The sequence below is a fragment of the Musa acuminata genome, chromosome BXJ1-3 (assembly GCF_036884655.1).
Source record: "Musa acuminata AAA Group cultivar baxijiao chromosome BXJ1-3, Cavendish_Baxijiao_AAA, whole genome shotgun sequence".
NCBI classification, from domain to species: Eukaryota; Viridiplantae; Streptophyta; class Magnoliopsida; order Zingiberales; family Musaceae; genus Musa; species Musa acuminata.
In genome coordinates, this window is record NC_088329.1 from 43,621,495 (window position 1) to 43,637,409 (window position 15,915).

The window sequence follows — 15,915 nt, forward strand, 5'->3', positions numbered from 1 at the left end:
GAAGATGCTGCTATGATGTGCATAACTACTACTGCTAGTCCTAAATGAAAGCAGAACAAGCTCTTCTTGATACAATTACTGTCTCACAAATTGTGAGGTTACCATTTAGTCAGCAAAAGCACATGAGCAGAAACAAGGAACTTGCCAAGTTTCTGTGTCATCTGCACCACCAAAGATGTCAAACTGATAGATCTTCCATGGGCTCTACGTAGTAATGCAGACACTTCTTGTCTCTCTGAGATCAGAGGAAACAGATGCAATACCTCGAGATTGAGCTATCTTCTCACGACTCCTGTTTCTACTGATCTCTCAGTCACGGTGACTGTAGGATATTGGAAGCACCGGCATATGGTATGTTGCAGCTACCCAAGATTGATGCTGACAAATAACGAGAGGAAACCTGTGCAGTGTGTGTATGTAGGGAGAAGACGACACCGGGGTTGCAGCATCCATTGGAGTGGTTCGCACAAGCTCGTCTCGTTGCTGCGTTGTCGTGTTAGGCGGGAAACGGACAGGAACTTATCCTGATCCGCATTCCAGCGCCCGTTTTAACGGCGATATGTCGACGGCGTTATGGGAGGCCTCCGAAAGACGACTCGAGTTACGAGAGGGGACGGATGACGCACATCCGTTTTTGAGTAGTCACATCATCGAGTCGTGAATCGAGTCGTGCTTCAGAGCATTAAGAGACACGTGACGGACCCGCGTCAAAAGCGAACGACGGGGCGTCAATACCACTGGTATCTCCCGGCGCTTCCCTCCGGGGGAAACGCCTGCATCCTTCCCGCGCAGTCGTGGCTCGAAAAATCTATCCGCCGTTTCCGCTGTTCCCAACAAAACAGCGTCACTCTCTCTCGTTGACGTGTTCGTTCCATCGTGGTCCATAAAGTAGGACCCATCACGATGTCGGAATCCGCCGTTCCAAGAGACGCCCCCCGAACACCAAATCTATCTCTCCCACGTGGCACAGTGTTGGACTTGCGGGGCCAGCTGTCTCCGGTTTCCGAGAGACCCAAGACGTCCCGCTGTCCTTTACGAAACAGCGTCGCTCTCTCTCGATTACGTGTTCGTTTTCTTGTGGTCCTCAAAGTGGGACCCATGAAGGTGGCGGAATCCGCTGTGATGCCAACGCCAAAGATTCCACGTGGCACCGAGTTGGACATGTGGGGCCCAAAGGTTCAGGTCTCTTTGAAAGCCACGAGGGAGGAGATACTGTTAGGGAAGAAAACCGGGTACGCGTGGTAAGCCCAATTTTTGTGGGCGTCGTGTTGAGGCAACTAATGGAGGGTGAGAATATCAACCTCCATCCAACACAGTGCTTATATTCCGCCTCTCGCTTTGGTGTTCGACTTGCTAACGAAGAATGTTGAAGACGAAGATAAGAAGGCCACACCGAGAGAGAGAGGCTTTGCAGGCACCGCAAGGTATCTGGAGACCCTTTTCACCCTCCCCACGAGAGGAAGGTTTAGGGTCGGTGGTCGACCGCCGAAGGAGGAGGAGGAGGCTGGGGTCCACCGGAGCGGATAAGCACGCCGCGAGCCGGCGGCGAAGGGTAGGAGCGAAGGCGATGGCCTGGTGGGACAAGGCCGTGGCTTTCCCCGTGAAGCGTGCCTACGTCGCCGTCGCCGCCGCCGCCGCCCGGGTTAAGGCTCCAAACCCCAGTGAGCTCATCCGCCTCCTTATCCTGCTTCTTCACATTAAGCATACCATGTGAATCGGAGGACCGGAGGTGAGAATAGCATGCTTCTCGATGAACATGTCATCGTCGTCATCATCTCTTCACCTATGGCATGTCCTGTCATCTTCTTATGGCGTGATGATTGCAGAAGAAAAGAAACATCTTTGCACAGCCTCTTCTACAGAGCTTTTAGGTGGGTGCTAAATTGTGGGACAACCTGAATTCGAAACTGAGAGTCCTAATAGCACTGTTGAGTTGGTACTTGGTGTTATGAGGACGCTAACAAGTTGACTCTTGAAGCTATTATGTGGAGTCCTAATTCGTGGGTATATATGCAGTCTTACCTCTACAAGCAGAGAGTCTCTTTCGACGGTGTACATCGAGTAATTTAGTTTGTCATGATCATTTATTTGTTGTAGACAAGCAATCAAGTTCAAGTTCTATGTGATGATCATTTGGATGGCCAAAGGTAAATGGTAATTTGGCTACAAGGTTAAATTATACGTCTTGCTTTATGTAAATTATTTTAGGAATCGGTCAGCATGATGAATCCAATTGTAGCTGCAAGTCCTTTGACTTGCCGATGCATTTCGACTTCATACAATGTGAAGCCAAACTTTGTTTTCAGCATCGTTTCTTTTCTGGTTATTGTGATTCATTTGTGAACCTCAAGAAGCATGTGCTCAGTTGATTTCAGTCACCTTGTTCTCTGGTGGTCTGCAACCACAGAGAAGCTAATTAAGTGTGTGGATTCATGGCAGGTGGTGGAATTCAGAAGCTTCACGATGATGTTCAGATGTGTGGATACCAGGATGTGCAGGTCATGTGGGAGATGGTGAGGAGATCAGAAATGGAGTTATCGAACAAGCGCAAAAGGTGCAAGAGACTGCTGTGGAGGCTACCGACTTGGTCGAATCGAACATCTTCCACTGATCTCATGGATCCTCACTGAGAGAGTTTGGCAGTAGCCTTGAGCAGGATTCAGCTGATACTAATTGCATCTGCCCCTCCTTTTCTACCACCAGTGAGATGTAAGAAATAAAAGTGTGATAGTGAGCTTGAACAAACATTAGCTAGTATATTTCTCTCCCCTGTCTCACACAATGAGATACAAGAATTGTGTACATTATCCAGATCATGTGTATATGTGAATATTACTATCAGGAATGGCACCCCAAAATTAAAAGGAGGTGGAAAATTGGTGCAAAAGGCTCAATATCTTCTTGTTTGGCATTTTTTTTGTGTGTGTGAAGGAAAGAAGTTGATAGTCAGACTCTTTTTCAGGTAAAGTAAAGTGAATTACAGGAACTATGTTATCTGAATTTTCCTGTAAATTACAGGAAACATTGTTCTTTCAAGGGAAAGCTGTTTCTTGTTGAGATTTATTGGGGAGTCATTTCATTTTCACAACAGATATTTCAAATGGAAATGATTATGTTGTGAGTACAGAGAAAATCCACAACATGGAAATCTTCAAATTCTTGTTAGAACATCAGATGAACAATCAGCCAGTATTTATTTTTCTGACAGGTTGGACATTTTGTTTAATCTTACAAATAGGTGCAATATGTCTCTGAAAAGAGGTGAACCAAAGAACAAAGAGATGTCATCATCTATCACTCACCACAGTATTTTTCTATGTTTGAAAAAACAGAAATATTTCTAGTGGACTAAAACAGGCATGTGGAGAACATGATCTATAACTTGAAATCTTACTCATCTTATTCCTAAAAGAAATCATCCTATTTTCTTTTCTCTCTTATGTTCTCATATGGAAAGCAGATCTTTTCTCCATTCCATTTTCCCTTTCATGCTTGTCAAAAAGAGCCATCATTGAATGTACAGCTGATGTACTGCACTGGAAAAGTATCATCCTATGTGAATGTCATAATTGTCTTCCTATGTGAAAATATACCACACTGATCTTTGATGATTGCAGAGTGGTTTCCTGAACTTTGATGATGAGTGAATGACAAACATTATCTCCTTCTCCCTGCTTCAGATTTTTCTTGTTTTCAGTAATTCAAGTGTTGCAAGCCTTACAACTCATAGCATCAAAGTCTTTAGGTTCTTGTCCTCATGTGGTCTGTCATCTCTGATCAAGTTTGACAATCCTCCCACTGCACATGCATTGGTCATTGGCACATCTTGGAGCAAAGAGTAGGGTGTCCAAATCATTGTCTCCATGATTAATCCAGCGTCAGAAGGATTGCAGGTCACATCATCTGCAAGTCAATTCCAAGATAACAGCCACTGCTATCTAACTGTTTCAGGAAATTAATAATGTGCAGTCCTGACAAAGGCCTTAAAGAAGGGGGCCATGGCCTTGATGAGGTACAATCATGTAGAATACGGAACAATCTCTCTCTCTCTCTCTCTCTCTCTCTCTCTAGTTATCTATCTATCTATCTATCTCTTATGCAAAAAGAAATGTTTTGGGTACTCCACTGTAGTTGGGACTTCTTGAGAAGGAAAAAAGAACTTGAAGCGGGCATATGTAATTTCATACATAAAATTCACAAATATTTGTAGATGAACTACAATTTCTAAACAAAGTTTCGACAGATAGTAACTGTCATGTCAGTCTTGGGAGGATGGTAGGGTTGAGGGCTGACCCTATCCCAATCTAAGCAATTAAAAGGTCTAACCCAAGCAGACACTCAGTGCAATCCAATGTTATGAGCACTCAAATAAGAATTTTTTTAGGGTTGCAGAAGATGTAGAACAGAATCAGGTTGACAACTGTGGAACATTATTGTGAATCTAAAGAAGCACTCACAGTCACAATTGAAAGTGTGAACAACAGAGGTGACACTGTTCTGTGCCAAAGTTCACCAACAAGTCATACAGTGTGGAACAAATGAAACTGGAAGTGGAATAACAATAACATCCAACTGTCATGAAGATCAATGAATAGCCAATGATCAATCACAAACACAAAAATTCACGGTAGATAAAAATAGCAAGTTGGCATTATTATGAGACAGAAAAGAAGCATTAAAATGAATATGGCACGACACAGAACTAGAAGACACTAGGATGCTACTCGGTTAAAATCAGAAATGGCTTCATCTTCAACACCATCACTTTCCATCGATTTTGCTTCATCTGAGACTTCTTCACATGCTGGATGTCATACGGTGTAATGCTGCTGGATGGTGTCGATGTCGAGCCCTTTAAGCTTGACCACTGACTCGACGTGTCCCTTCAGAGTGTGCAGTTCGCGGAGCCTGTAGATGATCGACGCACCAAGGATGTTAGGATGTGAAGATATGATCACAAGAAATCCTTTGAATCCTTTTAACAAACCATCTATGCGACAACCATGTAAGAAAGTGGCGCACTTTGATTCTTAGAAGCTTCAGATTTTTAGGATCACAAGTACCTTGATCAAAAATTAGTTTTATGATTTTGGAAGAAACCATACCTTGCGATTTCAGCGCGCCTTTTGGCTTGTTCAGCAATTTCTGATAGTTCCCTGTAGCTACTCTTGTCGGAGAAAAGATTGGTGGTTTCAGGGGGTTGAAGTCCATGAAGAGTTCGTTGTGCCATAGCCCACTGAGCTTCCCTTTCTTCCTTACCATAATCTTTCTTGGTAGTGAAAGCAGTCTGAGATATAATACACAGAAAAGCAAATGCAAATTAGAAAAAAAAAAAATCAATTCAACAACAACTAAGAATAGATGATTAAATGAACAAAAAAGAAAAATGCTAAAATCGATCAACAACATTAATATCTTGGCTAAGAAACAGACAATCTATACCTTATTCTGGAGAAGGTTATCCCAAGCCTTTCCACTTAGAATGTAGCGGATAGCAAATTTGAACCAATCCAGAGGGAAGAAGAAAACAATGCTGTAAATCCAGATAACACCAGCCCATCTCCATCCAATACCTTTTATCCGTGCAAAGCCCCAGTCAGCATAGACAGCTATGACTGTTGCAACCTGCCATAAGCACATAATGTGTAGTTAATAAAAAAATCAATGAGTAAAAAAGGCAGATGATGCATGATTGCTTAGGTTCTTAGTGAACTATAGAGAACTATAACTGAAACATAATGCATTTTTGTTAACATAATAATCTGGAATAAAACACAACATAAGTTGCTTGTGCAGCCATGACAATTGTTACAAAAACAGAAAGTTCATACTTCTAGAGGAATATATGTAGTAGATACTTTACCCTTCTCGAGGTGCAACTGGATTCAACTGCATAGTAACTCATTTGTGTTCCAACAGAACAAAAGTAGATCTTCATGTCAACTGACTAAACAGTTATAGAAAATATCAATAATTTCAATGGTGTTTCTGCCTATCATCTGATGTTCATGTGTACACAGTCATAAAACTGACATCGAGGAAGTCGATCTATGGTAAAAGAGTATGAGAAAATGAGAATCTTACAAGCTGAGCAATGATAAAGGCACTGACTAGAAGAAGTCCAGGGCGCTCAACAAAGCACCAGCTGCGTGATCGTGTAACAAATATAAGAGCCTGACTAACAATACTAACTTGCAGATACAAAGCAGCCATCATTTCATCCTCACTGTCTTTAAGTGACCTAACTTTAAATATATCCTGCCAAGAACATCACCGGAAACTTTATTAGATCTCATTCAGTTCTGTGGAGACCATTTAATATAGAGTTAAGGACATGACACAGTAATGAAAACATGTTCAAATTCTGCAATAATGTGAAGAGAAAGATATGAGTAACCTAATTTATTTGCCATGAATTTTTTTTCTTGTGCGTGAAAAGTAAATAAGAATACTCACTGAGAAGAAGTGAGTATCTTTCATGGCCCAGAAGAAAATAACAGTCATCAATGCCAAATAACTCCCAAACACAATGCCTGTAGCAAATATTTCTTTCAACTTCCAACTATCAGGCAATGGAGATGGCTTCACCCGGTCCTTTGAAATTGTCATAATTGTACCTTCAGTTGCCAAGGTGCAATAGAAAATGTCCTCCAGATCAGATTAAAGGTGATGGAGTTAAGAAAATAACATCAAACTATCATTAGTATATCATCTAAACTTACCATCATTTAGGATGGCAATGATCAAAACCATGAAGGGTGAGAAGTCAAACTTCCATATAAGTGCAATAAGCATAAATCCGAGCTGAAAAGGTTAAAATCATATGAAAACCAATATGTGGAGACATAATCATGCTAGACCTAAAAACTTCAGATTGCATGCATGCACCGAAGGCTAGAGGTTCAATTTGAAACTTACAACAATACGGATAGTGATAGAGACAGCATAGATCTGCAGTAAAACAAAATTACTCAATGACAATCCAGTACAGAAGCTGAGAAAAATAAAGGAACAAAAGCAGTGATTAAAATGCACACAGTATAGTTCTTCATCCTCTGGAAAATAGCTCTGCTAGTAAGGACAGCACTGATGATGACGCTAAGACCAGGTTCAGTAAGAACAATATCAGAAGCACTTCTTGCTGCATCTGTTGCATCAGCAACCGCAATACCAATATCAGCCTTCTTTAAAGCAGGGGCATCATTGACTCCATCTCCGGTCATTCCACATATGTGCTTCCTCTCCTGTAACTTCCTCACAATCTCATATTTGTGTTCTGCATTAGGGAATACCCATCCGTAAGATATTAGTCGCAAAGAATCTCAAATCACATAATTTATTTGTATCGTGTATGCTTATCAAGGCCACCTGGGAATACTCCTGCAAATCCATCAGCCTTCTCTATCAGTTCATCAACAGGAAGTGCAGCAATTGATGCATCCTTGTTTTGGCCTAGCAATGAAGAGGAAGGATACATATTTGTTCCCATTCCAAGTCTCCGGCCTGTCTCCTTGGCAATAGAAAGCTGATCGCCTGAAATGGGCATGTTTGTTAGGAGAAGATGACCTATCAACAAAATAGCAAACAGGGAAGAAAAAGGAATGGTTGACTTACCTGTGATCATTTTCACATTGACACCAAGGTTGAGAGCTCTTCGAATGGTTTCTGCACTATCATGCCTCGGGGGATCAAACAGGGGTAACAAACCCACAAATTGCCATGGTGTTCCTGCACTCTCTTTGCACTTCTCTGGAACTTCCTGGAAAAGAGAGATAACTGTTGTTGCATGGAAGAAAGCATTAACAAAGTAGTATATGGAACTGCCAAGAACAGCAAGATCAAACCTGTCTTGCAACGGCTAGAGATCGAAGTCCGCGTTCAGCAAACTTATCGATTACTGTATGAACCTTATTCCTGACATCTTCTTTGCAGTTGCAAAGGTTCAAAATCTAACCCAGTGATCAAATACATTGTGACGTCCCGTGAGTGATGATAATGTGGAACAATTTGTTATAGGAAATGAAATTTACCTGCTCCGGTGCACCTTTACTTACACGATGCCAATTGTCATCAGCATCAATGTAGGTAAGAGCAGTTCTTTTGTCGACAGGGTTGAAGGGGAGAAAATGTACTTCCCTGATACCAGCTCTTGCCTGTCCATCGAAAATTGAGTGTTTGATCCAATCGTAAGAACTATCGCAATGAAAACTTGATATCATTAGGATCATCAGCGAGAGCTTATACATCACCTCCTTTGGGTCCGCAAGCATCCCCACCATGGCAGCATCGATAGCGTCTTGATTCTCTGTTCTTGATGCTCTAGCAGCTAATAGGATTACATGATCCTTAAACATACCCTTTGTGAACACCTCGATCAGATTATTGTCGACGCTCAACTTGTTGAGGGTCAGCGTCCCAGTTTTGTCACTGCACAAAACGTCCATGCCAGCCATCTCCTCTATGGCAGTCATTCTCTTCGTGATAGCGCCTTGTTCGGATAACCTGTGCGACCCGATAGCCATGGTCACCGACAGAACGGTGGGCATGGCAATCGGGATGCCTCCGATCAAGAGGACCAGCAGGTTGTCGATCCCATTCCTGTATCTCCTGTGCTGAATTGGGTACATGACTATGATCTCCACGATCATGCCGATCGCAATGGAGCAGATGCAGAAGTTACCGATGGCTGTCAGGACCTTCTGGAAGTGCCCGACTTGGTTCGTGCTGTCCACCAGATGGGCTGCCTTCCCGAAGAAGGTGTGGACGCCGGTCGCGATGACGACAGCCTCGATCTCACCCTGCTTGCAGGTCGAGCCAGAGAACACTTCGTCTCCGGGATTCTTGGTGACTGGGAGGGATTCACCAGTCAAGGCAGACTGATCAATCTTCAGCGGATCACCTTCGAGCAGCCGCGCATCAGCAGGGACGATATCTCCGAGTTTGATGCTGATAATATCACCTGGCACAAGAATTGCTGCGTCCTGCTCGCTCCAGCGGCCATCTCTAAGAACCTACATCCATCAAGATCCAACTTTTTACCACGAAACACGTGAATTTAGCAAAAGAGTAGCAGTAGGGAAGAACCAACACAGACCTTGGTCTTGGGAGCGAGACCGGCCATCAGCGCAGCGGCGGCGTTACCAGCATTGTTTTCTTCGATGAAGCTTATGGTGGAGTTGATGACGAGGAGAACGATGATGCCGACGAAGTCTTGCCAGTCCGGATCCTTATTGTCGCCGTTGGCCAACGCGATGGCCATGACAGCGGCCATCTCCATGACCCACGATAGAGGATTCCACATGAAGCCCAAGAACTTGAGAATCTTGCTCTCCTGCCATTACAGAATCTACCCGTTGCTCAGTCCATAAGCTGCAGAAATATCCGAGATAGAAATGAGATCTCTTGAGAAAATTCAACCTTTTTCTCTTCGAGCTTGTTGGGGCCGAAGATTTGGAGCCGGCTGGCTCCTTCCTCCGACGATAGGCCTTGTTTGGTACATTTCAGCTCCTCGAACACCTCCTCGATCGGTATCCGTTCCTAAACACAAAACCAAATGATCAAGAAAGAAGATAATAACAAGTCAAAATCACAACCAAAAATATTTTTCTTCCTAAATCAACCGAAAAAGACTCAGAAACCGAAGTCCAAAAACCGGAAACGAGTCCGAGGACGCCAACGAATCACTACCGTCCACAGTACCGGTGTCGTTTTCGTGCGAGCATGCAGAGGCCGTCGAATGAGCATTAACCGACGATGAAAAATAAACGAAATGTTAAGGACTTTTTTGTTTTTTTTCCTCTTTGCTTTTAGGGCGCGTTAATCGAGGACAAGGCGAGGGGGCAAAGCGTTATCTTTTAGCGTCACGGACGAGTACTTGGAAGTACTTGAGATCAGGACACGGAAAGGAGTCACCTTCCTAATCATTTAGCATAAAGGAATGAGAAGACGACAAGAGCGAGCTGGAAGACCGAAGCAACATCAGAAACAAGATTGAATGAAAGCACTAAACTAGAGGGAAAAATTGCATTCCTTTGCCCCTCCTTCCTTTGCCATGGCCTTGCCATTTGACGAGAAGGAATAGGAGAAAGTGAGGGTATCGAAACCACAGTATAAGCTGGAACAGCAACCGCAAACGCCTCCACAGAGAAAGGGAAAAAAATTCCTTTTTTTTCTTCTTTTCGAACTCGTAATCCTTAATAAAAAGCAAATCTTAAGAGGTGAGGAGGCGTTTACAAGATCGACGGTTTCGTTCTTGATATCCTCCAAGGTGATCGCCTTGTTGCCGGCCATCTCTGCAGCAGGGGCGAACACCAACCAAGGCGGAGAAAGGGAGAGAGAGAGGGAGCGAGAGACAGAACCCTAGAAGAACAGACCAGTCCTCAGAGGAGGACCAGGAGAAGCGACCGTCGCACTCTCTCTATGTATCGTTCGAGATAAAGAGAGACGACAGTCATGGAGGCAGAGCAAGGAAGGTCGTGAGTCGACGAGCCCTATTTATACCGTCTTCGCACCGTCTCCACGCTCTGGCGGTATCGGATGCGGATTCGGGATCCATTGAAGTTACGGATCGAGTATCGTACGCGACAACTTGCACAGATCCGATAACCGACTCGAATCAATTCGAAATCTTGAGTTCGTGTCGATCCATAAGCCCGCGATTACCGATAGCGGTTGCGCTTTGAGATTCGCGCAAACCGACTCGAATCCATTTCGAAATATTGGGTTCGGATCGATTCGTAAGATTGACATGACCGATCTCCGTCGTGCCTTAGGAGTCGGCTCGGATCCAATTCAAAAGCTTCGGTTCGGATCGATCCATAAGCTTGACACGACCGATCTCCGTCGTGCTTGTGATTCATGCAAAACCGACTCGAATCCAATTCGAAACATTGGATCCCGACTGATCCATAAGTTTGACGTGACCGATCTCCGTCGTGCTTCGAGATTCGTGCAAACCGACAGATCAAATTCGAAATTTCGGGTTCGTCGACCCATAAGCCCGACATGACCGATCTGCAAACGGACTCGGATCTGATTCGAAAGCTTGGGTTCGGGTCCATCCAAAAGCGTGACACGGTAGCCACCGTGCTTTGAGATTCGTGTAAACTGATGTGCGCTTACGTATATAAACACACATTGAAGCGGTACTCATACCGTACACTAAGCAACTTAGATTTCTTTAATCTTTGCCAGCTAAGAATGATGGAGGTAAACTTACAATTAATTATGAATATGTTCTGTATGATTCGAGCTTATCGAACATCCCAAATAGGATGAATCAACCGAGGACAGAATCTTAATGTGAATTATTTTTAGCTACGTAGTTTGACCTAAACCTGAGTCAAAAGTAGTACATGTTCTTGTAGTCTTAACTAAATTTGACAGAGACTAAGCAGTAAACATCTGTCAACATGCATGAATGTCTATTCTAATTCCTAGTAATAATCGACTTAAAATGCTAAGCATTGTATAATCCAAAGGATTAATATCAAAGGGTAATTAGCGTTGGGGATGACGTTTTGTTGTTGGTGGTGTTGTGAGTAGGTACTTCACTTGTCCTCACAACAAAAGACAAACAGTATCAGTGTCTTTCATAGACATCTCATCCATTGGGAATATCATCAATCCTATGCTTTGCAATTAGTTAATGACTCAGATTATCTGTGATCATCATTTGATTAAGTTAATTTGATAAGCTTATGAAGCTAATATGATCATTCCCTTTCTGCAAATTGTAGAGATGCTTGTTCTCCTTCAATGTTGTCTTCTTGTTTGCTAGTGAAGCTTCAGCTAGTGATGCACAGGCATCTGTAACATGGCATCTAGCATTCAAGTATATAAAGGTTTATAAAAGTGTAAAGATATAAAGAGGTGACTGACCTTAGAAATGATTAAAAACATGCTAGATTTTCTGAGATATAAAATATAAATTGGCTATTGTTTTAAAGGGGGAAGAAAGAGGTATGCAAGTTGTGTAAAGAGAAGAAAAGCCTTACAGGGAACTCAAGCTCCAGATGCTTTCTTGTGGATAGAAACCATATCCAAAGTTATCCATCCATAAGGTGGAAGAGTTGTTCTTTCTTTCTTCAATCATATGCAACTTTGTGAAAGTAAAGTCAGAAGACGACCACATGACTGCCAAATGCTCTCTCAAGATCTGACAAGGGACAATTATATGAGGCAAAATGAGTGACAGAAAACCCTCCATTGATGCATGAAGTACAACTCAATTACCATTTCATTTTGGGTTTGGAAGGTGAAAGAGAATAGCCTCTTCCCTTAAGTTCACCACAGGGATGGGATTTTGTTCTCCAGGCCTTGCATGAAATGTGCGAGAAGCCTTGTCAAAGTCAAAGGTGATGATAACCTTGTCCTCTGATCAAGATATTTCAATATTTAAAGCATATTAGCGAAAAAAAAATGAACACAAGTATTATTATTATTTTTTTGTAAGTTAACAGCCAAAAAAGTAATATTTCCATGCAAAAAAAGAAAACCATATTATGTCCATACTATCAGCAGCAAGGCAAGCATCAATGTGGAATTGGTTCTACAATCTTCACAAGAGAACTACATTAATGAATGCATTAATGATGAAGCAACGCGGGTAGTGGACATGAAATGACAAATCTAACAATCTGTAGAGCACCAAACCCTCATAACTGGACATGAAATGGTCCATTTCAATCATGCAAAGGTTTGGCCCTCTTTGGACCACCATCTTCTGAAATTTATCAATAATTTTTTATAGGAAAAAGTGCAAGGTGCACTTAAAAGAGACTCTCAGCTTAAAGAAAAATGAGTAGATGCTATGATGTTCTGCCTTCAGCTTAACCTAAAGTAGCAGAACATCTCATACCAAACATGGACATATAGGTTAGTGTTATCTTTTACAGCCTAGAAGGGCATATTAAGGGACATTCATATGTACATGTACATAACATATATACATATGAAGACAATATTACAATTTATAAAAAAGAACACAAGTTCTAAGATTGCAAAGGAACCAAATTTAGAATCAGATAAGCATGGCCTAGGGTGAGAATTTCAAACCGAATTGAATCCATTGTGCTGGGTTTGACCAGTTTTGGGAGTACCCAAAAATCTGAACCAAAGGATCGAATTCGATAATTTTATATAAGTAATTTCTTATACTATCTTGAAGAAAATAGTACCCATGATTTTTTAAATAGGTCGAAAAGGCAACTACATAATTCTGACATTGAGATGCCCACAACCCATTCCCATGCCAAGTGAGGATGGCAGTATAACTGCAGGCCTCAGTATCCAACCAGGTCTAACTTTAACATTATTGATTATTTTTTTTATCATGTACAGTGTGGAATGATTACCTCAAAGACCGCAGCATAGATGGTCCAGAGACATGATTGCATACTTCAGACATGAGGGTAGAGGCTGAGGGATGAGTTCTCCACAAGAAGTTGCTTCCATGAGCTGCAACATGCCATGATATATGTCTCGCTGATATTTGGAGCACTATAAGACTTGAAACCTCACTCGACCAAAGTGAGTGGTACAGAGTGTGGTATGGTACACCACATTGGATCCCTTCTCTTCACCAGTTTCTGACTTGAAGAAATGGCTGAGGATTGGGAGAAACAAGATAACTTGGAAGATATAGAGGAAATGATACATAGCTTCTTTTTTTCTTTAGGCTAGTGCTTTAGTGACAGATGCCCAGTATCCTGGTATCAGAGTCCAACAGAGAAGAGGTCTAAATCAGATCCTAGTTGGCTTTGGTGCCTGCCAAACAGATTGATGGTGAGTAAATTATGTTTAGTTTAAGTTAAACATGAACTATTTCTTAATAAAGAGAAGAAAAAAATGTTAAAAAAGCATCAGGCATGATATAAAAAAAGAAAATTGGTTACTGAAATCTATTGGAAGTCTCAGTATCTGATCCACATGCAGCTTTTCTGGCCAATATCTGCTGGAACCCATTCTGCATGTGAAGTATCCAAACTCTAGGAAGTGATTCTGAACAACAATTGACCTGGAGATATCTAATGTTCATGGGCTCAAGACTGTTACTAGGTCCACTCAGCAGAAAAGAAGAATTTTGGGAGTTGACAAGAACTGAAAATTTGTGCTGTTGGTAGCCATTTCATGGACTTAATCTGCTAATCACTATTTGCTGATATGAAAGTGCACACCTGAGATTGAAGTTGACAGGCCATGGAAAATCTTCTCTCATATTTCCTGCTGAAAGAAGCTGACAGCCCATGTAGAAACTTGTCTTATACTTGAACTGGCAAAAATTCTTTTGTTGTTGAGAATCCTCAGATCTATGATAACATTTCTTTAGGGAATGCCGTGGAAGCAAATATCATAATATCCATTATCCTAAGAGTAGGAACAGAATTTGCCCTTTCCCTGACATCAGTATGGTCCATAATTTAGATGTATGTCAAAGATGATAAAATGCTTCAAAGTGAAACTAATCCATGGACAAAAACTAAGGCATATTCAGAAAATATTGCAGCAGGAAAGTGAACTGTTCAGCTAATGAAAGGCTACGGCCAAACTCATCAAAACTTTTCACATGCATCAGTAGGGCAAAAAAGACCCTTGAGAAAGTGGGCTACTTTTCCAAGTTCACCCACCTATAAGACCTATAAAGTCATTCCGGTAGTGGCTCAAATAGCCACTACAGAGATAAAAGATATACATTAGATAATTAACTCATGCATTCCTCCCCATCCTTTTGCAAATTTATGATAGTGGTGAATCTTTTACAGTCCACTACTCAAAGTGATGATAAAATGCTTCAAAGTGAAACTAAACCATGGACAAAAACTAAGGCCTATTCAGAAAATATTGCAGCAGGAAAGTGAACTGTTCAGCTGATGAAAAGCTATGGCCAAACTCATCAAAACTTTTCACATGCATTAGTAGGGCACAAATAGCCATCAAAACTTGAGAAAGTTGGCTACTTTGGCTACTTTTCCAAGTTAACCCACCTATGAGACCTATAAAGTCATTCCGGAAGTGGCTCAAATAGCCACTACAGAGATAAAAGATATATATTAGATAATTAACTCATGCATTCCTTCCCATCCTTTTGCAAATTTATGATAGTGGTGAATCTTTTACAGTCCACTACCTTACACATGCTACATGGTAGTCCAAGAAACATAAAAAAATATGAATCATGAGATTACTGCATGTGAAGTGGGCATAACGACATGGGATGTGGAGTCCTAACCAGAGGGACAGGCACTGGTGGACTCTCACCACACAAGATCTTCAGAGAATGACGACACGTAATAGCTCGAAAATTTTCACACAAACACCTGAGACTCAGCTTCTTGAGCCCTAATTGGTACCATCCTTCATGTTAACTTACAAAATTAACCCCTAAAGACTGCAAATAGACCTATATGATATGAAAAAGGATTAATATCCCCAGAGATGACCAAGAACAACTACATTTATAAACTGACCTGGTTCCTTTGTAGGCCATCACAAGAATGATGAACTTATTCTTTAGAAAGGACACCACAATCTGATAAAATAGCCTCTCTTATGTGGTAAACTAATTCTGAAATTTTATGCACACTGTCCCTCACCCAGCTGAAACAGAGCCCATAATTGATTCATGCTCCAGTCGACCTCTGCACCTGCATATGTTTCTGTGTAGAGACAAGAGAGCAGTTTTTTTCCTGAAGATAATCTCATCTTATGTTGCAGCAGATTGCTGATAACTGGTGTAGCATTTTGAGCAGATCAACTTGTTCATTAAAATTGAAAAGATCAACATGAGACATACCTCTTTTTGGTATGGAAAAGAAAATCTGGTGCTATGTGAACATTTAAGAAATTTCAGAATGGATGAAGGTTTAACTCAAGTGGAAATAAAGGCGAGATAAGTTACAGTTATGAGCATTCCCA

At 41.7% G+C, this 15,915-nt stretch overlaps 1 protein-coding gene and 1 long non-coding RNA gene across 3 annotated transcripts; one reads left to right on the top strand and one right to left on the bottom strand.

Annotated features, from left to right (window-relative positions):
• The first annotated feature begins 1,332 nt into the window (after positions 1-1,332).
• On the top strand, positions 1,333-2,867 carry LOC135633178 (uncharacterized). Its single transcript, XR_010494932.1, has 2 exons — positions 1,333-2,147; positions 2,440-2,867. It is a non-coding gene; the product is annotated as an uncharacterized LOC135633178 (long non-coding RNA).
• Positions 2,868-4,539: 1,672 nt separating this feature from the next.
• LOC135633184 (plasma membrane ATPase-like) lies at positions 4,540-10,444 on the bottom strand. Of its 2 annotated transcripts, XM_065142362.1 has the most exons (16): positions 10,234-10,444; positions 9,418-9,537; positions 9,095-9,331; positions 8,250-9,011; positions 8,031-8,153; positions 7,845-7,949; positions 7,615-7,759; positions 7,369-7,533; positions 7,038-7,276; positions 6,919-6,951; positions 6,723-6,804; positions 6,457-6,617; positions 6,085-6,258; positions 5,443-5,625; positions 5,106-5,287; positions 4,540-4,908 (listed from the first exon to the last, which is right to left on the bottom strand). In XM_065142362.1, the coding sequence occupies exons 1-16, from the start codon at positions 10,288-10,290 to the stop codon at positions 4,812-4,814; spliced, it is 2,865 nt and encodes a 954-aa protein (XP_064998434.1). In that variant the 5' UTR covers positions 10,291-10,444; the 3' UTR covers positions 4,540-4,811. The 2 variants fall into 2 exon arrangements, with proteins under 2 accessions (XP_064998434.1, XP_064998438.1); XM_065142366.1 differs by lacking the exon at positions 10,234-10,444 and having other exon boundaries at positions 4,609-4,908; positions 9,095-9,346; positions 9,418-9,521.
• Between the last annotated feature and the right edge of the window lie 5,471 nt (positions 10,445-15,915).